The sequence below is a fragment of the Somniosus microcephalus genome, chromosome 2 (genome assembly GCF_052327205.1).
Source record: "Somniosus microcephalus isolate GS21.2 chromosome 2, FLI_Smic_1.0, whole genome shotgun sequence".
Lineage (NCBI taxonomy): Eukaryota > Metazoa > Chordata > Chondrichthyes > Squaliformes > Somniosidae > Somniosus > Somniosus microcephalus.
This window is the reverse complement of record NC_140988.1, coordinates 377,123,344-377,148,131: the sequence shown is the minus strand read 5'-3', so window position 1 is coordinate 377,148,131 and position 24,788 is coordinate 377,123,344. Positions and strand designations below refer to the sequence as shown.

General features: G+C 47.6%; 1 protein-coding gene across 2 annotated transcripts in view; it reads right to left on the bottom strand.

The window, feature by feature from the left end:
• The window catches only part of LOC147123782 (exocyst complex component 6B-like), an 860,046-nt gene that overhangs the window by 305,017 nt on the left and 530,241 nt on the right, over positions 1 to 24,788 (bottom strand). For both annotated transcript variants that reach the window (XM_085975948.1, XM_085975954.1), the window contains 2 exons: positions 7,788 to 7,893; positions 3,473 to 3,582 (listed from right to left, as the gene is read on the bottom strand). In XM_085975948.1, coding sequence (XP_085832074.1) covers positions 3,473 to 3,582; positions 7,788 to 7,893 — 216 coding nt within the window. The remainder of the gene's footprint in view (positions 1 to 3,472; positions 3,583 to 7,787; positions 7,894 to 24,788) is intronic.

Below are 24,788 nucleotides of genomic sequence, written 5' to 3'. Positions count from 1 at the left end.
ACCGTAGTAAAACGCCCCAAGGCGCTTTGCAGAAGTCAAATCGGACAAAAAATTGACACCGAGCCACAAAAGGAGTCATTCAGACAGGTGACCAAAAGCTTGGTCAAAGAGATAGGTTTTAAGGAACGTCTTAAAGGAGGGCAGAGAGGTTTAGGGAGGGAATTCCAGAGCTTAGGGCCTTGGCAGCTGAAGGCGCGGCCGCCAATGGTGGAGCGATTATAATCAGGGATGCGCAAGAAGCCAGAATTAGAAGAGCGCAGAGATCTCGGAGGGTTGTAGGGATGGAGGAGGTTACAGAGGATAGGGAGGGACGAGGCCCTGGAGGGATCTGAACGTGAGGATGAGAATTTTGAAATCCAGGCCAGAATTTACTCCAGAGTTAGGAACAGTACTCCAGGCAGAGATGGACCAGTGCTTTGTACACATTCATTTCATAACTCTCAGTTCTTTTGTGCACCTCCTCACACAGACCCTCCTCGGCAACGACCCGGAAACAAGTCATTTGCCCCCTGCCAGCTGTTTGAAGGAACAGTGCTCGTGAGGAGATTGAGTAGATTGGGCCTATACTCTCTGGAGTTTAGAAGAATGAGAGGTGATCTCATTGAAACATATAAGATTCTGAGGGGGTTGGACAGGGTAGATGCTGAGAGATTGTTTCCCCTGGCTGGAGAGTCTAGAACTAGGGGGCATAGCCTCAGGATAAGGTGTCAGCCTTTTAAGACTGAGAGGAGGAGGAATTTCTTCACTCAGAGGGTTGTGAATCTTTGGAATTCTCTTCCCCAGAGGGCTGTGGATGATGAGTCGTTGAGTATATTCAAGGCTGAGATAGAGACATAGAAACATAGAAGATAGGTGCAGGAGTAGGCCATTCGGCCCCTCGAGCCTGCTCCGCCAGTCAACAAGATCATGGCTGATCATCCAAATTCAGTACCCTGTCCCTGCCTTCTCGCCATATCCCTTGATCCCTTTAGCCTTAAGAAATATATCCAACTCCTTCAAGAATATATTTAATGAACTGGCCTCCACTGCCCTCTGTGGTAGAGAATTCCACAGTTTCACCACTCTCTGGGTGAAGAAATTCCTCCTCATCTCAGTCCTAAATGGCTTACCCCTTACCCTTAGGCTGTGACCCCTGGTTCTGGACTCCCTGGCCATTGGGAACATCCTTCCTGCATCTAATCTGTCTAGTCCTAACAGAATTTTATAAGTTTCAATGAGATCCCCTCTCATTCTTCTGAACCTTAGCGAGTACAAGCCCAATCGACCCAATCTCTCCTCGTACGTCATTCCTGCCATCCCAGGTATCATAAGAACATAAGAAGTAGGAGCAGGAGTAGGCCATACGGCCCCTCGGGCCTGCTCCACCATTCAATAGGATCATGGCTGATCCGAACTTAGACTCACGTCCACTTCCCTGCCCTCTCCCCGTAACCCCTTATTTCCTTATCAGCTAGGAAACTGTCTATCTCTGTTTTAAATTTATTTAATGTTGCAGCTTCCACAGCTCTCTGAGGTAGGAAATTCCATAGATTTACTACCCTCTGAGTGAAGAAGTTTCTCCTCATCTCAGTTTTGAAAGGGCAGCCCCTTATTCTTAGATTATGCCCCCTAGTTCTAGTCTCACCCATCAGTGGAAACATCCTCACCGCATCCACCCGATCAAGCCCCCTCACAATCTTATATGTTTCGATAAGATCGCCTCTCATTCTTCTGAATTCCAATGAGTAGAGGACCAACCTACTCAACCTTTCCTCATAAGTCAACCCCCTCATCTCAGCCTGGTGAATCTTCGCTGCACCCCCTCCATGGCAAGAACATCCTTCCTCAGAATTTTGGACTCTAGGGGAATCAAGGGATAGGGGGATCAGGCAGGAAAGTGGAGTTGAGGTCGAAGATCAGCCATGAACTTATTGAATGGCGGAGCAGGCTCGCGGGGCTGTATGGCCTACTCCTGCTCCTAATTCTTATGAGAAGGGAAACTAAGAAAAATAATACTTTTTTAAAAATTGGAGAAGGAAAGGGGGCAGAAAAGCAACACTTCTACACAAGGCCATGGTAGCCAAGCGTGTTTTAGTACTAGACTAGCAACCCAAAGGTCTTTGAATTCAAATAGCACCACAACAAGTTGTAAAGTGGAATTCGATAAATCTGGTGACTCGTGGGCTGGCAACCGGTAAAATGACCATGCAAGCTGTCGGATTGTTGAAAAAAACCAACGGGTTCACTGATGACCTTCAGGGAAGGAAACCTGCCACCCTTGCATGTGATTCTAGTCCCACACTATCTAACTTTGAACTCAGGGAATTCTGTATTTCCTGGAGTTTAGAAGATGTTCTGATTGATGTTTCCAAGATATTAAGGGGAACTGATAGGGTAGATAGAGAGAAACTATTTCCGCTGGTTGGGGAGTCTAGGACTAGGGGGGGCATTGTCTAAAAATTAGAGCCAGGACTTTCAGGAGTGAAATTAGGAAACACTTCTACACACAAAGGGTGGTAGAAGTCTGGAACTCTCTTCTGCAAACAGCAATTGATGCTAGATATTAAGGGAGATGGGGCAAAGGCAGGTATATGGAGTTAGGTCGCAGATCAGGCATAACCTCACTGAATGGAGGAACAGTCTCACGGGGCTGAACGGTCTCATAGAAACATAGAAGATAGGAGCAGGAGTAGGCCATTCGGCCCCTCGAGCCTGCTCCGCCATTCAATGGGATCATGGCTGATCATCCAAACTCAGTACCCTGTCCCTGCTTTCTCCCCATATCCCTTGATCCCTTTAGCCTTAAGAAATATATTAACTCCTTCTTGAATATATTTAATGAATTGGCCTCAACTGCCTTGTGTGGTAGAGAATTCCACAGGTTCACCACTCTCTGGGTGAAGAAATTCCTCCTCATCTCAGTCCTAAATGGCTTACCCCTTATCCTTAGACTGTGACCCCTGGTTCTGGACTCCCCCGCCATCGGGAACATCCTTCCTGCATCTAATCTGTCTAGTCCTGTTCGAATTTTATAAGTTTCAATGAGATCCCCTCTCATTCTTCTAAACTCCAGCAAATATAAGCCTAATCGACCCAATCTCTCTTCATACGTCATTCCTGCCATCCCAGCTATCAGTCTCCTCCTGTTCCTATGATCCTATGTAGCAAGCAGACTTGCTTTAAGAACTTAAGACCATAAGAAATAGGAGCAGGAGTCGGCCATACGACCCCTTGAGCCTGCTCCGCCATTCAATAAGATCACGGCTGAACTTCTACATCAGCTCCACTTTCCCCGCCCAATCCCCATAGCCCTTTATTCCCTTATGGAGTTAGGTCGCAGATCAACCGTGATCTCTCTGAATGGCGGATCAGGCTCGAGGGGCTGAATGGCCTCCACCTGTCCCTATGTTCTCTCAGGGCAAGTCGCGATGGGCAATACTGCCTTAAGTGCCAAGTATCCCATTGCATTTATTCTCTCTCGCTATTTCCTTACCTCAGATGCAGGTCCTCTGAAAACTTGAGGCAAGCGTAGATAAACTCTTTGATCTGCGAGTAGACTTTGGGCACAAATTCCGAGAATGGGAACTTTTTGGGAAAGAGTTGCTGCAAAAAAACAAGGAACGCAGGTTAATGTAGAACTGAAATTAAAGGGCACAAACACTTTGAACCACGTCGCATACAATGACGCTCGCCACTGTGAGGGTCGTTAAAAACCCTTAGAGCACCAGCAAAAAAAAAAAACCTCCTCTTTAGGCGTCTGTTTCGGGGGCTGGGGGAGGGGTTTGTCAATAGCACTTCATAAATCAGCCACTACCGCCTTCTGTGCATGGACAGTGCAGCAGCCTGGATTCACTATCGTGGGGTCCTTTGTATTCTGGAACCTTTCCACTAAGGACTTCAGCTACGTGGAGAGACTGGAGAAGCTGGGGTTGTTCTCCTTAGAGCAGAGAAGGTTAAGGGGAGATTTAACAGAGGCGATCAAAATCATGAAGGGTTTTGATAAGAGTAGATAGGGAGAAACTGTTTCCACTGGCGGGAGGGTCGGTAACCAGAGGACACAGATCTAAGGTGATTGGCAAAAGAACCAGAGGGGGAGAGGAAGTGAATTTTTTTCACGCAGCGAGTTGTTGTGATCTGGAACTGATAGGGCGGTGGAAGCAGATTCACTAGTAACTTTCAAAAGGGAATTGGATAAAAACCTAAAAAGGCACAATTGGCAGGGCTCTGGGGAAAGAGCAGGGGGAGTGGGACTAATTGGAGAGCTCTTTCAGAGAACTGGCACAGGCACAATGGGCCGAATGGTCTCCCTCTGTGCTGTATGATTCTATGATTGCATGATAAGTACGACTTGCCCATTTGGACGTGGTCTTTCGTCACTATATTTAAAAAAAAAGCCACTTTACCCGTGTAGACTGGCAAGGTCTCAATTTATCCAGCATTTTGGGTATCCCTAGACTCCGGCCATTCCCAAACCAGGGTCTGGTGGTTCTGATCCCGAGGTCCTGTTGGCTTAGTAACCTGAGACACTTCATTTATGGCTTGCCAGCAATTATTTTTCTCTTGGACTCTCTATTAAAGTCTAGTTGAAATTCCAACAATGCGCTGAATTGCTTACTTGCCCCATTACCATCCCCTTTTGCTCGCACCATCGACACTGTTGTCATTTAATCACTCCCCCTTCCCTTTCGTTCTTTCCTCCCCTCTCCCCCTGCTTTCCCTGCCGCTGCACTTGCTTAAAACCTGCTACATCTCTAACTTCTGAGGAAAGGTCATTGACCTGAAACGTTGACGCTGTTTCTCTCTCCACAGATTCTGCCTGACCTGCTGAGTGTTGCCAGCACTTTCTGTTTAGATTTCAGGTTTCCAGCACCCGCAGTGTTTTGCTTTTGCTGGATATATGATCTGATCCAACGTGGCCCGAGAGGCGGCAAGGGGAAAGCTAAGCCACGTCAAGACGCCAAGTGAGCTCTTTCATCTTTCATATGCACTGAAATAGGTCCATATAGTCCAGGAGGGCACTGCATCTGATGTTGAAATGAACAGGAGGAAAGGGGAGGTAAACTGGAAAGTAATAAGAACATAAGAAATAGGAGCAGGAGTCGGCCATACAGCCCCTCGAGCCTGCTCCGCCATTCAATAAGATCATGGCTGATCATCGACCTCAACTCCACTTTCCTGCCTGATCTCCATATCCCTTGATTCCCCGAGAGTCCAAAAATCTGTCGATCTCAGCCTTGAATATACTCAACGACTCATCATCCACAGACCTCTGGGGAAGAGAATTCCAAAGATTCACAACCCTCTGAGTGAAGAAATTCCTCATCTCAGTCCTAAATGGCCGACCCCTTATCCTGAGACTATGCCCCCTAGTTCTAGACACCAGCCAGGGGAAACAACCTCTCAGCATCTACCCTGTCAATCCCCCTCAGAATATTATATGTTTCAATGAGATCACCTCTCATGATTAGGTGACACTAATCTCGGCTCTTAAAAATCTGTAGATTATCAGGAGGAATGGAAGGCTGAGGGAGGTGAGGAGTTTTAAGGTCCTGGGAAGAATGAGAGCTGGCAATAGTTTGATGAGTCTTTGTTTCAACAGTGAGGATGCAGAGAGGAGAAAGAGTGTGGTCAGGGAAGACAGAGTGATGGGAGAACGGTTTAGAGGGCAAAGGTGGAGGATACGAGTGTCTGAGCTTTGGGCCAGCAGCTTGGGGACTCTCCGGCATGGCGATGGGCTTCCATGCAGGCCAGGCATCAGATGACCAACAAAACTTACAATGTGACTGCTCCAAAGTGACTGGATGCCAAGCCAAGCCTAACCAGGTAAACTTGCCCTGGCCAAAGATAATTTCTGAAAACAGAGACTTGAGTCAACAGAGAAAAGCAGCAAGGCTGTGCAGTGTCAGATTTAGTAGGTGCTATGCTGGAATAGGAAGCACACGGCTAATTAAAGGGCGAGGTGATAGCCAAGAACCTTCATCAGCCTGCAGTTCATCTATTCAAGGGAGCAATATGTTGCAGCCATTGTGCAATGGACCCAAGTGCCTCGCTGTGGAGAAATGCCCGAACTCAGCCACCGAGATACCGAATGGCTAAGACCATGTTGGAAACGGCAACAGTCAATCCACACCCTGCCACTCCACGTTCAAGCACTCTACTGCAGTGTGGAACAAAACCCTCACAGCATTTGCTGTTTTAATATACATTAATATTACATGGACCATTTTCAAGGTATACAATGGCCTCAACGAGATCCCACTATTGTTGAATACGTCATCCTGGTATTTGCTCTCAGTCAATCTCCACTGTATTGACATCAAACACCACTGAGACAACATAAACCCCAAAGATGTGAATGGGATTTAGTCAATACTCGTTTAGCCGATCACTTCCTTGTATCCATTGCCACCCACATCTCACTAACGCCCTCCAACCCCTCTTCCTTCTGCACCCGTCGCTGGAAAAAAAAACTTAGCGCAAGTCACTTCCAACTGCACTTTCAAACTCCCAACTATCGATCCTTAGCCCTCCATTTGCCAGATGCCTCTGCAGCTGTCGATATGCTCAGCCAGTCTGTCACCTCCCCCTGTGATGCCTTTGTCCCCGGCAAAATTGTCACTGTATCCCATTTCTGTCGTTCCCCTAGACCCTCCATCTTCATGCCTTCAAGACCGAGGGGCGCAGACTTGAGTGTGTCTGGAGCAAAACTGGTCGAGCCATCCATCAACAACAGCTTGCATTTACCATCACCGTGTGGTCCATCACCAGATCTGGTCAGACCACATCAATCTCTGCTGGGTCTCGCTCTCCGATGGAGAGCAAAGATTCCCCTCTGGCTTCTACTCTCCACTACCAATTGTCTCCTGAAACCCTTCTTCCCCCTTTCACCTCCAACCTCACCTCCAACAAGCACAACATAGAAACATAGAAGATAGGAGCAGGAGTAGGCCATTCGGCCCCTCGAGCCCACTCCGCCATTTAATGAGATCATGGCTGATCATCCAAATTCAGTACCCTGTCCCTGCTTTCTCCCCATATCCCTTGATCCCTTTAGCCTTAAGAAATATATCCAACTCCTTCTTGAATATATTTAATAAATTGGCCTCAACTGCTCTGTCTGGCAGAGAATTCCACAGGTTCACCACTCTCTGGGTGAAGAAATTCCTCCTCATCTCTGTCCTAAATGGCTGACCCCTGGTTCTGGACTCCACCACCTTCGGGAACATCCTTCCTGCATCTAGTCTGTCTAGTCCTGTTAGAATTTTATAAGTTTTAATGAGATCCCCTCTCATTCTTCTAAACTCTAGCGAATATAAGTCTATGGAACCCAAGAAGCTCATGGACTTGTCTCTAAGATTGAGACCACCCTCAGCTTTTAAGTGGTAAAAAAAAATCAAAACTTTGTTGTGGGCCTCAAGAAAATAAATCAAGCACGCCCCTTGGAAATCCCCACTGTACATGCCCCGACTATGACTCTTTAGCCTAACACACTCCCAACACTGAACATGCTGTGCATCAAGTTACTCGCCAACTTACTGAACCCACCTTCACACGAGTGCAAAGGCAAAACACTGCAATTGCTGGAAATCTGAAATAAAAGCTGGAAATACTCAGGCAGAGAGAAACAAAGTTAACGTTTCAGAGTTAACGAACAGCAGCCTGAAACGTTAACTCTGTTTCTCTCTCTCCACAGATGCTGTCTGACCCGCTGAGTATTTCCAGCATTTTCGGTTTTCATTCCACCTTCCATCGACCTCATTATGAAGTAGATGGTGAAAACAATATGTAATGAGGTAATAATTGCTCACACTTTCCAGCTCTGTATCGTGGAATGGGAATTGGCACATCACTCTCTTGTACTCCTCTTCACTCGAGATGGGAATAGCGCTGTAGTTGTCCAGGTCTAATATATATCTGTTGAAAGAACAAAATCAATGGCATTAACATGCATAGAGTCATAACGGCACAGGAGGCCATTCAGTCCATCGAGTCCGTGCCGGCTCTCTGTGGAGCAATCCAGTCAGTCCCATTCCCCCACTCTATCCCCGTGGCCCTGCAAGTTTATTTCCCTCAAGTGCCTATCCAGTCTCCCTTTGAAAACACCGAGTGTCTCCGCTTCCACCACTTCCGTCGGCAGCGAGTTCCAGGTCCTCACCACTCGCTGCGTGAAAAAGTTTTTCCTCACGTCCCCCCTGTATCTCTTGCCCAAAGCCTTAAATCTGTGTCCCCTAGTCCTTGTACCATCAACTAGTGGGAACAGCCTTTCCCCGTCTAGCCTATCCAAACCCGTCATAATCTTGTACACCTCTATCAAATCACCCCTCAACCATCTCTGCTCTAATGAAAACAAATCCAGCTTCTCCAACCCGCCCTTGTAGCTAAGATCCCCCATCCCTGGAACCAGGGCGATCCTATTTCTGATGGGCCAGTAGGGCGGGGGGGGGGGAACACCAGTTTTAATCATCTCACCCATCCTCCCAAGCACTCTCTCTTGGAGAAGTGCCAGGAGCAAGTGTTGTTTGACCTGACCTAAATTGGAATCAATTCCTAACTGAACTTAGTAAGAGACATCTACACTACCTACCGTGAATCTCCTGTGATGCCCACTGCTCACACGAAGCTTTGAGCGATCTAGTGGAGACCACTTCTTCGTACTCCATGACTACCTGGGCACGCACTAGAGCTCTGAACAGGAGCAAGTGGGATGGAGAAACCATTCCACGTCATTCTGCACGTCCTGGACTGGTTCCTGTTTTTTTTCTTTCCTTGGTGAGATGAAACACTAACTATCCAGCAACCTACATCTGTACAAACCCCTGAGATCTCTGTTAGAATCATCGAATCATGTACAGCACAGGAGGAGACCATTCGGCCCATCGAGTCTGCACCGGCTGTCAGAGAGTAATCCAGTTAGTCCCACTCCCCTACTCTTTCCCTATATCCCTGCAATTTTTTCTCCTTTAAGTATTTATCCAATTCCCTTTCAAAAGCTACCCTATCAGGCAGTGCATTCCAAATCCTAACCGCTCGTTGCATAAAAATGTTTTTCCTCATGTCGCCTCTGGTTCTTTTGCCAATCACCTTAAATCTGTGACCTCTGGTTACTGACTCTTCAGCCAATGGAAACAGTTCCTCTCTATATTTACTCTATCTGAACCCTTCATGATTTTGAACACCTCTATCAAATCTCCTCTTAACCTTCTCTGCTCAGCTTAGAGTCATAGATTTATACAGCACAGAAAGAGGCCCTTCGGCCCATCGTGTCCGCGCCGGCCATCAAGCCCTGTCTAGTCTAATCCCATTTTCCAGCATTTGGGCCGTAGCCTTGTATGCTATGGCATTTCAAGTGCTCATCCAAATGCTTCTTGAATGTTGTGAGGGTTCCTGCCTCCACCACCCTTTCAGGCAGTGAGTTCCAGATTCCAACCACCCTCTGGGTGAAAACGTTTTTCCTCAAATCCCCTCTAAACCTCCTGCCCCTTACTTTGAAACTATGCCCCTGGTTATTGACCCCTCTACTAAGGGGAAATGTTCCTTTCTATCTACCCTATCTATGCCACTCATAATTTTGTACACCTCAATCAGGTCCCCCCTCAGCCTTCTCTGCTCTCAGGAAAACAACCCCAGCCTGTCCAATCTCTCTTCATAGCTGAAGCGCTCCAGCCCAGGTAACATCCTGGTGAATCTCCTCTGCACCCTCTCCAATTCAATCACATCCCTCCTATAGTGTGGCGACCAGAACTGCACACAGTATTCCAGCTGTGGCCTAACTAGCGTTTTGTACAGCTCCATCATAACCTCCCTGCTCTTATATTCTATGCCTCGGCTAATGGAGGCAAGTATCCCATATGCCTTTTTAACCACCTTATCTACCTGTCCTGCTGCCTTCAGGGATCTATGTACACGCACACCAAGGTCCGTCTGATCCTCTATCCTTCCTAGGGTCCTACCATTCATTGTGTATTCCCTTGCCTTGTTAGTCCTCCCAAAATACATCACCTCACACTTTTCAGGGTTAAATTCCATTTGCCACTGTTACTGCCCATCTAACCAACCCGTCTATATCGTCCTGTAGCCTGAGGCTTCCCTCCTCGCTACTTACCACTCCACCAATTTTCGTGTCATCTGCGAACTTACTGATCATACCTCCTGAATCATTAATGTACACTACAAATAGCAAAGGACCCAGCACCGATCCCTGCGGTACACCACTGGACACAGGCTTCCAGTCACAAAAACAACCTTCGACCATCACCCTCTGCCTCCTGCCACTAAGCCAATTTTGGATCCAATGTGCCAAATTGCCCTGGATCCCATGGGCTCTTACCTTCTTGACCAGTCTCCCATACGGGGCTTTGTCAAAAGCCTTACTGGAGTCCATGTAGACTACATCAACTGCACTACCCTCATCCACACACCTAGTCACCCCCTCGAAAAATTCAATCAAATTGGTCAGACATGATCTCCCCCTGACAAAGCCATGTCTATCCACGTAACGGTAATCCCTCATCCCTGGAGTGAATCTCTTCCGCACCCTCCAAAACTTTCATGTCCTTCCTAAAGTGCGGTGCCCAGAATTGGACACAACACTCCAGCTGGGGCCGAACCAGTGTTTTATATAGGCTTAGCATTACTTCCTATGATTGTTTTGAAATTTTCCTTCCGCGCATTCACCGGAAAAAAACATTCAATTAAAAGATTCACAAAACATGAAACTCCATCATCCACTGCACTCCCCTCTCCCTCAAGTCCCGATCACTTCTGTATACAGTAAATAAAAGCAGCTCCAACATAGCCCCTGTGGAACACTCACTCACATTCCTTTTACCCCTCTCTGCCCTCCAACTATCTCTCCACATTTTTATCCCTCAATCAACATCACTAAAAACAGATTATCTGGTCATTATCACAGTGCTGTTTGTGGGAGCTTGCTGTGCGCAAATTGGCTGCTGCGTTTCCTATATTACAACAGTGACTACACTTCAAAAGTATTTCATTGGCTGTAAAGCTCTTCGGGATGTCCTGAGGTTGTGAAAGGTGCTATATAAATGCAAATCTTTCTTGCTTTCTAGAAGTCCCAGCCCCCAGTCTTACCCTCCTAGTTCCATTAGTGAGTCTGGGTGGCTGGTCAATTATAGACAGTGCTCCTGGAGCACTATCAACCTGCCTCGTCCAAGTATCAGATTACCGAGTTCGCCAGAAGGTTGCAAGAGCCTCACAACACTGGCAGTGTCATCCTGGAGTCATTTTAACCTGCTGACTGCCGTTAGTCATGAGGCATCCGATGAGTGTGGGTTTGAGGCGTCACCAGGCAGAAAGCAGAGCAACTGGTGAGCAGCACAAACATGTGAGTGCATTGCCACCACCCCGCTGATCAGAACGTGGATGGCACCATGTCCCATCAGAGGGCAGCTGTAAATTTCAGGCTGTGGGCACTGGCTGGCTTTCTTTTCTTTAATAAATAACATTTATTTTGCATCTGTAATAAAATGTGGCATCTTGACTGTGATGGACAGACGATTAAACACATGTACCTAAAGACCGTGTCCCATTCCCCGCTTTCTGCCCAAGAGGACACCAGACGACCCACTGCCAGCCCTTCCCTCGATGCCATTCTCGTTAGGAGGCGACAGTTGCCCTTCAACTCTTACCTCTCCCTGTTTCCACACAAAAGCTTGGCTTAGGGCAAAAAAAATTGGCACCCGACAGCCAGTGCATCCCACTGCTGCGGGCTTGACACGCCACCTCACTCACTCAAAAAAAAAGACCAACAGGAGTGCCACGCTGCAGCAAATGTACAGGAAACTCTTTATTATCTGGCACCAACGGGACCGGCGTGGTGCCGGTTTATCAAGAAGTCCGGATTACGGAGAGGTATAGTAAAAGGTACGAGAGCTCCGTACACAGCAACAAATCCAGGCTTCCCTGTTGCTTAGCAACATGTGCAGGAACTTCAGCCACAGACCAAGCGTCCCTGTTGCTTAGCAACAAGTGCACGAACCCCAGTTACACAGCCACAGATCCAGGAACTGCCACTAATATGAAGTAAAACTTACCTGAACCGACTCCTGAATTTTGCCGGTTAACAGGGGTTTCCGGTTATTTAGGTGCCGGTTAAAAGAGAGTTTCCTGTATCGGCCACAATCTAACGCAGGTCTAGGCTCTTGGTTGAAACCCGAGAGGGGATGGTGCAAATACTGTCACAGAATCCCACTTGGACTGCATGACAAACAAGAAAAGGGCGATGGCATGGATCTGTCAGAAACTGGGGCTGCACCACACCCAGCTGTCTCGTAATTTCATCAACAGCAATACACGCGACTGCCAACTTGCACGGCGGGCTCGCAGCACTCCTCACGTTGCCCATTGTAAAAAGCATGGGCAGCGTGCCTGATTCAGTAAGATTCATGACCCAGCCTTGATCACACTGCGGCTCTGAAAACCGCGCAACTAAAATTGCTCGCGTGTTTCATTTAAAACCACACCTTGATCAGATTTCAGCCTCCTTTTTTAATTCATTCTTGGGAAGTGGGCGTCGCTGGCAAAGCTGGCATTTATTGCCCATCCTTGGTTCCTACTTGGGAAGGTGGTGGTGGTGGGCCTTCTTGAACCGTTGCAGTCCATGTGGTGTTCCAGAATTTGGGAGTTCCAGAACTTTGGCCCAGCGACCATGAAGGAACAGCTGATATATGTCCAAGATGGGATGGTGTGTGGCTTGGAGGGGATGGTGTTCCCATGCGCCTGCTGCCCTTGTCCTTCTAGGTGGTGGAGGTCACGGGTTTGGGAGGTGTTGCCGAAGAAGCCTTGGTGAGTTGCCGCAGTGCGTCCTGTAGATGGTACACCCTGCAGCCACGGTGAGCTGGTGGTGGAGGGAGTGAATATTTAAGATGGTGGATGGGCTGCCGATCAAGCCCTTCGAGCCTGCTCCGCCATTCAATAAGATCACAGCTGATCAAGCGGACTGCTTTGTCCTGGATGGTGTCGAGCTTATTGCAACTCACTCCCAGGTATGCAACATTCCATCTGATGTCCAGGATTAGATCCTAACTTGTAACTTGGAGGCCAGTCGACAACTGAGCCTCCGCAGCCCTCTGAGGTAGAGAATTACAAAGAATCACAACCCTTTGAGTGAAGAAACTTCTCCTCATCTCAGTCTTATTCTGAGACTGTGACCCCTAGTTCTGGACCTTCTAGCCAGGGGAAACAGCCTCTCAGCATCTACCCTGTCAAGCCCCTTAAGAATTTTGTATGTTTCAATGAGATCACCTCTCATTCTTCTAAACTCTTGGGAATATAGGCCTAGTCTACTCAATCTCCCCTCACAGGACAATCCCCTCATCCCAGGAACCAGTCTGGTGAACCTTCGTTGCACTCCCTCAAAGGCAAGTATATCCTTCCTTAGGTAAGGAGACCAAAACTCAGAACAAGGTACCAACTTGTTAGGAAGTTGGGTTCCTTCTTCTTCTTAGGCAGTCCCTCAGAACCGAGGATGACTTGCTTCCACATTAAAAAAGAGTTCTCAGGTGACTGATGAGTCCAATGCGGGACCTACAGTCTCTGTCACAGGTGGGGCAGACGGTGGTTGAAGGGGCGGGTGGGTGGGGTGCTTGAGTTGACGTGCGCTCCTTGTGCTGCCTGCGCTTGGCTTCCGCTTGCTCCCGGCGAAGAGACTCGAGGTGTTCGGCGCCTTCCCGGATGCTTCTCCTCCACTTTGTTTGGGATTCCCAGGTGCCGGTGGGGATGTTACACTTTTTCAAGGAGGCTTTGAGGGTGTCCTTGAAACGTTTCCTCTGCCCACCTGGGGCTCTCTTGCCGTGCCGGAGCTCCGAGTAGAGCGCTTGTTTTGGGAGTCTCGTATCGGGCATGCGGACAATGTGACCCGTCCATCAGAGCTGATCGAGCGTGGTCAAAGCTTCGATGCTGGGGACGTTGGCCTGAGCGAGAACACTGACGTTGGTGCGCCTATCCTGCCAATGGATTTGCAGGATCTTGCGGAGGCAGCGTTGGTGGTACCGCTGCAGTGCTTTGAGGTGCCTGCTGTACATGGTCCATGGTCCATGGGTTCACAGGGGTTGCGGATAGTATGCCCCAGTTGTTCTGTATTTTTCCATTAATGATAATGAGGACGGTGCATGGCAATTGGTTAATTGCATTCTTTTGGTATAAAGCAATATAATTCTGGTTATCGAACTACAAACCATTCATTTTTCAAATGCATTTACCCCCTCCCCCGACCACCACCAAACAAACCACCAGCTACAACTCTATCATTACTGCATTCCCATTAGGACAAACCTCAATCATCTAAACTAATTCCTTGTCCCTACAGCGGTGAAGATAATTGGAAGCCAAACATTCTCTCCTCAACTGTCACAGTTCGAGCCAAATCCTTCAACAGCTGTTGAGGATATAACTTGGAACCGTCAACAAACGCAACTTATGGGTTCCAAATGCTTGCTCACAATCTCAGGTCAAGCAAGCTGCACTCTCTGAATTGTAGACTGAGAAGCCTACACCCACCCTGCCCACCAACCCCCACCCCCGTCACTGCACCTACATTTTTGGGGTTTTACACTTTCCGCAATGGGTTCAGCGATACTGCCCATACCCGTAAGGGGGACCTTGCGTTCCTAGGGGAACATAGGGTCTAATGAGAGGGAGGAACTGAATGAAATCAGTATTTGTAGGGAAATGGTGTTAGGGAAATTGATGGGATTGAAGGCCGATAAATCCCCCGGGCCTGATAATCTACATCCTAGGGTACTTAAGGAAGTGGCCCTAGAAATAGTAGATGCATTGCTGGTCATCTTCCAAACTTCTATCGACTCTGGAACAGTTCCCATGGATTGGAGGGTGGCTAATGTAACCCCACTATTTAAAAAAGGTGGTAGAGAGAAAACGGGGAATTACAGACCGGTAAGCCTGACATCGGTAGTGGGGAAAATGCTAGAGTCCATTATAAAAGATGTAATAGCAGAGCACTTGGAAAACAGTGACAGGATCGGACAAAGTCAACATGGATTTACAAAAGGTAAATCATGCTTGACTAATCTACTGGAATTTTTTGAGGATGTAACTGGTAGAATAGATAAGGGAGAACCACGGGATGTGGTGTATTTGGACTTTCAGAAGGCTTTCGATAAGGTCCCGCATAAGAGATTAGCGTGCAAAGTTAAAGCACATGGGATTGGGGGTAAGGTACTGACTTGGATAGAGAACTGGTTGGCAGACAGGAAGCAAAGAGTTGGAATAAACGGGTCTTTTTCCGAGTGGCAGGCAGTGACTAGTGCGGTACCGCAGGGATCGGTGCTAGGACCTCAGTTATTCACAATATATATTAATGATCCAGACGAGGGAACTAGATGTAATATCTCCAAGTTTGCAGATGACACAAAGCTGGGTGGGCGTGTGTGCTGTGAGGAGGATGCAGAGAAACTCCAGTATGATTTGGACAGGTTGGGTGATTGGGCAGATGCATGGCAGATGCAGTATAATGTGGATAAATGCGAGGTTATCCACTCTGGTGGCAAAATCAGGAAGGCAGATTATTATCTGAACGGCAATTGATTGGGAAAAGGGGAAGTACAACGAGACCTGGGTGCCCTTGTGCACCAGTCGCTGAAGGTAAGCATGCAGGTGCAGCAAGCGGTTAAGAAGGCAAATGGTATGTTGGCCTTCATAGCAAGAGGATTCGAGTACAGGAGCAAGGATGTCTTGCTGCAGTAGTACAGGGCCTTGGTGAGACCACACCTTGAGTATTGTGTGCAGTTTTGGTCGCCTTATCTGAGGAAGGATGTTCTTGCCATGGAGGGAGTGCAGCGAAAATTCACCAGACAGATACCTGGGATGGCAGGAATGATGTATGAAGAGAGATTGGATCGATTGGGCTTGTATTCGCTACAGTTTAGAAGAATGAGAGGGGATCTCATTAAAACTTATAAAATTCTAACAGGACTAGACAGACTAGATGCAGGAAGGATGTTCCCGATGGCGGAGAAGTCCAGAACCAGGGGTCACAGTCTAAGGATAAGGGGTAAGCCATTTAGGACTGAGATGAGGAGGAATTTATTCACCCAGAGAGTGGTGAACCTGTGGAATTCTCTACCACACAAGGCAGTTGAGGCCAATTCATTAAATATATTCAAGAAGGAGTTAGATATATGTCTTAAGGCTAAGGGGATCAAGGGATATGGGGAGAAGGCAGGAACAGGGTACTGAATTTGGATGATCAGCCATGATCTCATTGAATGGCGGAACAGGCTCGAGCGGCCGAATGGCCTACTCCTGCTCCTATCTTCTAGGTTTCTATTGAACCAGAGTGGCCCTCTACTGGTCCAATATCTAGGTCAATGTTGCGAGATGTAGGGGCCAAACAGAGAGTCCGAGTCATTGTAGTCGAGTTTATTGGGTGTTAGCTGTGGTTCAATGGAGCACTCTCCCCTCGGAGTCAGAAAGTTGTGAGTTCAAGTTGTACTCCAGAAACTTGAGCACTTATCTAGGCTGATACCCCAGTACAGTGGTGAGGGACTGCTGCACTGTTGGCGGTGACATTAAACCTGCTCTCTCAGGTGGAAGTAAAAGATCCCATGGCGTTATTTGAATATTTATCCTTCAACCAACATCACTAAAACTGGTGATGTATCTGATTGCTGTGTGTGGGAGCCTGCTGTGCGCAAGTTGGCTGCCGTGTTTCCTACATTACAACAGTGACTACAATTGAAAAGTACTTTTCCACTTCTGGGGTTAGGCTATCAACCAATGTCGTTTACTATAAGCCCACTGACTTTCACAGCTACCTTGAATACACTTCCTCCCACACCACTTCCTGTAAGGACTCTATTCCATTCTCCCAGTTTCTCCGTCTCTGTCGCATCTATTCCGACGATGCCACCTTCTGTTGTGTATGTACCTTTAAGAGAATAACTGGTCTCAGACTGCAGTACCGGCAGTGACCACCCCTGTATAAAAGGCGCTAGTGAGCCTCTATGTTTTTTAGTTTCACTATTGACTTCCACCAGTAAAGACTTATTTTGTTAACTCCTGCTGTCCGTGTCTCAATTATTCACGGACGTAACACTGGCGACGAGTAAGAAACGAACTTACCTGCAACTCGGCAGCACCTCAGACGACGTTATTGAAGGTCGAAGCCAGAAGAAAAAAAATTAAATAAATAAAATCCAAAGAAACTCGAGAAACGGGCGTCGACCGTGGGCAACCGCCCTCCAAACCGTCGGATTGAAAACTTGCAGGAGAGACTGTCCAGAGCCAGGCTTGGTTCCTCGGTCTGTGGTTTCCCAGCTAATCGGGCTGGTGGAAGGTAGTGCACTGATCCTTCCTGGGCTGCGGCGGGCTAGAGCTCGATCGGGTGGCTTTTCAACGGGGCCGGGCAGCGAGTCGGGAAGGAAAGAGGGAGAGGGAGGGTGGAGCACACAGGGCGCGGCCGGTGCTTCGAAGCCGGGCAGGGTTCGGACCTAAGAAGAGGGAAGGAAGTGTCCCAGAGGGTCCGCTCCATGACGGGAAAATAATAAAAGAAAAAAAATCAATATTAAACGCGCAAGAAACCGTGGAAAGCAGCGCTGGCAACAGCGGGGAAGAAGGCAAAGCGCGGGAGGCACCATTTTGTTAAATCGGGGAAGAAGGCAAAGCGCGGGAGGTGCCATTTTAGATTTGCAAGATGCCGAAGACTGGCTGTATCACTGCTTTTGATAATACAATAGAGGACTGGACCACCACGTATGTGGAAAGAGTCGAGGCATATTTCGAGGCAAACGAAATAGCGGAGGGGAAAAAGGCATCGATATTGCTAAACTTAATGGGCGCTAGAACGTACGGCCTATTGTGGGACCTGATTACTCCAGCCAAACCAAAGGCGAAGAGTTTTAACGAAATTGTTGCTGTCCTACAGGAACACTTAAACCCTGCACCGCTGTTGATAGCAGAAAGATTTAAATTCCACAGGAGAACTCAGCACAAAGATGAGAGCAATGCTGAGTATCTTACGGAACTACGCAAGCTATCAAAGCACTGCCAGTTCGGAGCAGGACTGGCAGATACCCTACGGGACAAATTTGTCTGTGGACTCCTGAGTGAAGGAACACAGAAGAAGTTACTCTCAGAAAAAGAGCTGACGCTAGATAAGGCTTTCAGCGTGGCAGTATCGTATGAAGCAGCAGCCAGGGAAGCTGCAGAAATTCAACAAAAACCACAGGAATACGGCACCCACGAAATGACACGGGGATTTGCAAAATGTTATCGCTGCGGCAGAACTAACCATGACCAGAAGGACTGCTGGTCCAAAGACAAAATATGCAGGCAATGCGGGAAGATGGGACACATTGCACGAGTTTGCAGGTCTGGGAAGAAGACCAGCGACAACAAAAAGGCTACTAAGGAACCGTACAAGAAAGTACAAAAGATGACGGACAGTAGTTCCGAAGACCAGATGAGCGATAGTGAATCCGGGAACAGGAGACTAAGCTGTCTCAAACTTCACAATGTAATCGCAAAAGAAGATCACCGAACCATTTGGGTCACCCTCACAATAGCAGGGTCCCAAGTTAAAATGGAATTGGATACAGGATCAGCGCTAACCATCATGAATCGACGAGACTACAAGCGGCTATTTTCACACATACCCTTGAGAGAGACATCCATCGTCTTGACGACGTATACGGGGCAAAAAGTATACCCCAGAGGAAAAATAAGGGTGCCTGTCGAATACAACGGCAAGAAAATACGGAAATTGTATCTCTACATACTGCCAAATGGTGGACCACCATTATTGGGACGGGAATGGATCAGGAAGATAAACTTAGATTGGCACTCCATTCATGCAATGACGGTGGACGGTAAAAAAGATGAAGACGTCACTCCTGGACGATTGTCAACAATCTTAGCTAACGCCAAAGAGGTATTTCACAAGAACTGGGCACGCTTAAAGGCGTAACCGCCTCGATAAAAATAGAAGAGAATGCAATTCCCAAGTTTTTCAAAGCAAGACCGGTACCATATGCAATTCGCCCAGCCGTCGAGGCAGAGCTGGAGAATCTGGAGAAGGCAGGCGTGTTGTCTAAGGTCGACTGGAGCGAGTGGGCGACACCCATCGTTCCTGTCATGAAGAAAACGTTAAGCAATAAGTCCGGGGAGCCAAGGAAGATTCGCATCTGTGGGGATTTCAAGGTGACGGTGAACCCAGTCCTTCACACAGTACAATATCCTCTTCCAAGGATAGAAGACATCTTCACCTCACTGTCTGGAGGGAAGCGTTTTACAAAAATTGACCTAGCACAAGCATATTTGCAGATGGAGGTTGAAGAGTCCTCTAGGAAGTATCTCACGATAAACACTCACAAAGGTCTTTACCAGTATCATCGATTGGTATTCGGAGTAGCATCGGCTCCAGCGATATGGCAAAGAGCGATGGAACAAGTCCTGCAAGGGATTCCGGGGACTCAGTGTTACTTGGACGACATCCTTGTAACAGGTGAAGATGACAGTGAACACCTTAACAACCTAGAACAGGTGCTCACTAGACTACGGGAACATGGGCTGCGAGCCAACCGCCCCAAGTGCGAATTGTTTAAGAAACAGATATCGTATTGTGGCCACGTGATTGATGAAGAGGGGTTACATAAGTCCCCTGACAAAATTGAAGCGGTTGTTAAGGCCCCAGCGCCTGAAAATGTGTCGCAACTGAGGTCATTCCTCGGATTGGTGAATTACTATCATAAGTTTTTGCCGAATTTGTCGACAATTCTGCACCCACTGAACGCCCTGCTACGAACGGGGGTAGCATGGAAATAGAGCAATGATTGTAAGCGTGCTTTTCAGAAGAGTAAGGACTTAATCACTTCAAGGGAAGTATTGGCTCACTACAACCCAGCACTGCCAATCAGGCTGGCGTGTGATGCGTCTCCCTACGGCATTGGGGCGGTACTGTCACATAAATTCCTTGATGGTTTAGAGAGGCCGATAGCTTTTGCATCACGCTCGTTAACTTCTGCCGAGCGTAACTACGCCCAGATTGACAGAGAGGCCCTCAGCCTAGTGTGGGGGGTGAAGAAGTTCAATCACTACCTGCACGGTCAAAAATTTACTCTACTAACCGATCATCAACCTCTTGTCTCCATTTTCAACCCTCAGAAGGGCGTACCGATAATGACAGCACAACGGCTGCAGAGATGGTCCCTTTTCCTAGGGGCACACCAATATGACATCGAGTACAAAGGAACTAAACAGCATGGAAATGCTGGTGGATTGTCACGTCTACCGTTGCCGACGGTGGAAGAAGAAGACCTTGCAGTGGATCCAATGGAGTTATTCCACTCGACCATAGTCGAATGTCTCCCTGTGACGAATGCAAACATAGAAAAGGAAACACGGAATGACCCGACACTATCACGGGTCTATGATTTAACGGTGAAGGGATTGCCAGCATTCTCACCGAGAAGAGAACAGCTGTCAGTGTGCAGAGGAACCTTGATGTGTGGATCCAGAGTAGTAATTCCACCTAAGTTGACGGATAGAGTGCTCAATGAGCTTCATGAGGGTCATCTGGGTGGGGTAAAAATGAAGAACTTAGCCAGAGCGTTTGTGTGGTGGCCGGGAATCGATAGAGAAATCGAAGAGATGACCAAGAGCTGTGCAGGATGCCAGAAGGTCCAAAACGCCCCACCACAAGCTCCTCTGCATCCATGGGAGTGGCCCTCATCTCCATGGCAAAGGGTGCACATTGATTTTGCTGGTCCCTTCATGGACTCGATGTTTTTAATTGCGGTGGATGCACATTCAAAGTGGCCAGAGGTAATAAAAATGTCCTCAACCACCACGGAAAAAACTATCACGGTTTTACGAACCATATTCGCCAGGAATGGGCTGCCTGAACAGATTTGCTCTGACAATGGGCCACAGTTTGTGTCTGAAGAGTTCCGGAGGTTCTTAAAGAACAATGGTGTTAAGCATTACACATCTGCCCCATATCATCCAGCCACTAATGGATTGGCCGAGAGGTTTGTCCAAACATTCAAGAAGGCTATCAAGGCAATGTGTAATGAAGATATACCCCTACAACACAAGGTGGACAACTTCTTGTTTGCCTACCGGAATGCGACACATGCGGTTACCAACCAAACTCCAGCCATGATGTTCTTCAATCGAAGACTACGATGCCGCTTGGATTTGGTTAAGCCAAACGTCCGAAGAGATGTGGAGAACAGGCAGTTTCAGAATATGAATGAAAGGCCGACCAGGAGTTTTAAGATAGGTCAACCAGTCTTGGCCCGGGACTACCGCACTGAGAAATGGCAGCCAGGAACGATTTGTACACGACAAGGACCTCTCATGTATACCGTGGACGTTGGGGAGAGCATTGTAAGACGCCATGCTGACCAGATTCTAGAGTCACTGGAAAACATCAACTCCACACCACGATCTGATACACCTGGTAATGAAATCGACGTTCCAATTGCAGCTACCGCAGATGGGTAATATTGGAAGCAGATGAACCAAACAACGACATTGATCCCGACTCAACATTGCCAGAAGAACCTGATACCCCAAAGAGGCGTTATCCAGACAGAATCAGGAAGCCTCCTCAAAGACTGAACTTATAATTGCTTAAACTTAACCAATGTATCTAGCAACAGTAATTGTGATTGTAATTAGTTATCATTTAGTTGTTAAATGAATGTTATGTACTGTTTATCTAAAAGGGGAGGAATTGTTGTGTGTGTACCTTTAAGAGAATAACTGGTCTCAGACTGCAGTACCGGCAGTGACCACCCCTGTATAAAAGGCGCTAGTGAGCCTCTGTGTTTTTTAGTTTCACTATTGACTTCCACCAGTAAAGACTTATTTTGTTCACTCCTGCTGTCCGTGTCTCAATTATTCACGGACGTAACACCTTCCATACCAGTGATTGCGATATGCCTTCCTTTTTCCTCAACCAAGGATCGCTCTCGGTCGTGGCTGACGGGCTCTCGACTGTGTCCGTCCCATTTCCCGCACTCACTCCTTTCCCCTCCCCCCCAGAACCACAATAGGCTTCCCCTTATCCTCACCTTCCACCCACCCAGCCTCCACATTCAACGGATCATCTCGTGCCATTCCCACGTCATGCTACTGCTAAACACAACTTCCCCATCTCTTTCAGCATTCCGAATGGACTGTTCCCTCTGCAACACCCTGGTCCACTCCTCTATCACCCCAGCACCCGCTTACCTTCCCACGGCACCTTCCCGTGCAAGCGCAGGAGATGCAACACCTGCCATTTTACCTCCTCCCTTCCCACTGTCCGGGGCTCCAACACACCTGCCAGGTGAAACAGCGATTTACTTGTACTTCTTGCAACTTAGTATACTGTATTCGCTGCTCACGATCCGGTCTCCTCTACATTGGGGGAGACCAGATTCATATTGGGTGACCGCTTTGTGGAACACCTCCGTTCAGTCCACAAACATGATCCAGAGTCCGGTCGTGTTGTATCTGTGTGTTAATGAAGACACGGAATGCAGGAGTTGGTTTACAGGTGTTTACTGGACAAAGTCTGGAGGTGAACTAAAAGATACAAGACAATATACAGGCTTATATAGCCCGAGTGGCCATTACCGGCATTACAGTACATAGGGGGCTCTCTTAAAGGCACATACACTACAATTCCTCCCCTTTTAGCCAACCAGTACATAATATTTTAAGTAATCATTAATTACATGTTACAAGAACAATAATCTACACATTGCTGCAGTTAATCAATTATAAGTCAGTCTCTCTGGAGGCTTCCTGACTCGGTCCGGATAACGCCTCGGTGGTGTAGTAGTTTCTGGTGGTGTAGTAGGTTCTTTTGGCAAGGCTGATTCGGCTTGAATGCCAGTGTCGGGTTCATCTGGTTCCAGTATCACCGGATCGGAGGTAGATACTATGGGTATCTCTACTTCATCATTAGGCGTATAGAGTTGTGGTGTAGGTTGTCCCTTTTCGGATGACTCTATGATCTGGTCAGCATGGCGCCTTATTATGCTTTCTCCAATGTCCACGGTATACATCAGTGGTCCTAGTCGTGTGCAAATAGTTCCAGGCTGCCATTTCTCGGTACGGTAGTCCTGGGCCAAAACTTGTTGACCTATCTGGAAGGTTCTAGTTGGCCTTTCATTCATGCCTTGAAAGTGCCGGTTCTCCACGTCCCTTCTGATGTTTGGCTTGATCAAATCCAGCCGGCATCTTAGGCTTCTATTGAAGAACATCATGGCAGGAGTTTTGTTTGTAACCATATCTGTTGCATTCCTGTATGCAAACAAGAAGTTATCTACCTTATGCTGAAGTTTTATGTCTTCATTTCCCATGGCCTTTATGGCCTTCTTGAAGGTCTGGACAAACCTTTCAGCCAATCCATTGGTGGCGGGATGGTATGGGGCGGACGCGTAGTGCTTAACCCCATTGTTTTTTTTAAGAACTTCCTGAATTCTTCGGACACAAATTGTGGTCCATTATCAGAACAGATCTGTTCAGGCAGCCCATTCCTGGCAAATATGGTCCTTAATACAGTGATGGTTTTTTCCGTGGTGGTGGAGGACATCTTTATTACCTCCGGCCACTTGGAGTGTGCATCAACCGCAATTAAGAACATTGAGTCCATAAATGGACCAGCAAAGTCGATGTGTACCCTTTGCCATGGAGATGAGGGCCACTCCCATGGATGTAGAGGGGCTTGTGGTGGGGCGTTTTGGACCTTCTGGCATCCTAGACAGCCCTTGCTCATTTCTTCGTTGTCTCCATCGATACCTGGCCACCACAGAAACGCTCTGGCTAGGTTCTTCATTTTCACTCCACCCAGATGCCCCTCGTGAAGCTCCTTTAGCACTTTATCCTGGAGTTTGGGTGGAATCACCACTCTGGATCCACACATCAAGGTTCCTCGGCACACTGACAGCTGTTCTTTGCGAGAATGCTGGCAACAGTGGTTCGCCATGTGCTGGCCATCCCTTCACCGTTAAATCGTAGACTCGTGAGAGAGTCGGGTCATTTCTCGTTTCCTTTTCAATGGCAGAATTTGTTACTGGTAGACATTCTACTATGGTAGAGTGGAACATTTCCACTGGGTCCACTGTAGGTGCCTCTTCTACCGTTGGCAACGGTAGACGCGATAAACCGTCAGCATTTCCGTGCTGTTTTGATCCTTTGTATTTTATGTCATATCGGTGTGCCCCTAGGAAAAGGGACCACCTCTGTAGCCTTTGTGCTGTCATAATGGGAATGCCCTTTTTAGGGTTGAATATGGGGACGAGGGCTTGATGGTCAGTCAACAAGGTAAATTTTTGTCCGTGTAGGTAATGGTTGAATTTCTTCACTCCCCATACCAGGCTGAGTGCTTCCCTGTCGATCTGGGCATAGTTACGCTCAGCTGAGTTCAATGAGCGTGACGCAAAAGCTATCGGCCGTTCTGAGCCATCAGGGAATCTATGTGATAATACCGCTCCTACGCCATAAGGGGATGCATCGCACGCCAGTCTGATTGGCAGTGATGGGTTGTAATGAGCCAAAACTTCCTTGGACGTGATCAAGCCTTTACATTTATGGAAGGCACGTTTACAGTCCTCGCTCCATTCCCAAATTACTCCCGTTTGTAGCAGTTCGTTAAGAGGGTGCAGAACAGTTGACAAGTTCGGGAAAAAATTTATGGTAGTAATTTATCAATCCCAGGAACGACCTTAATTGTGAGACATTTTCAGGTGCTGGTGCTATTATGACCGCTTCAATTTTCTCAGGGGACTTATGCAACCCTTCTTCATTAATTATGTGGCCACAATATGATATTT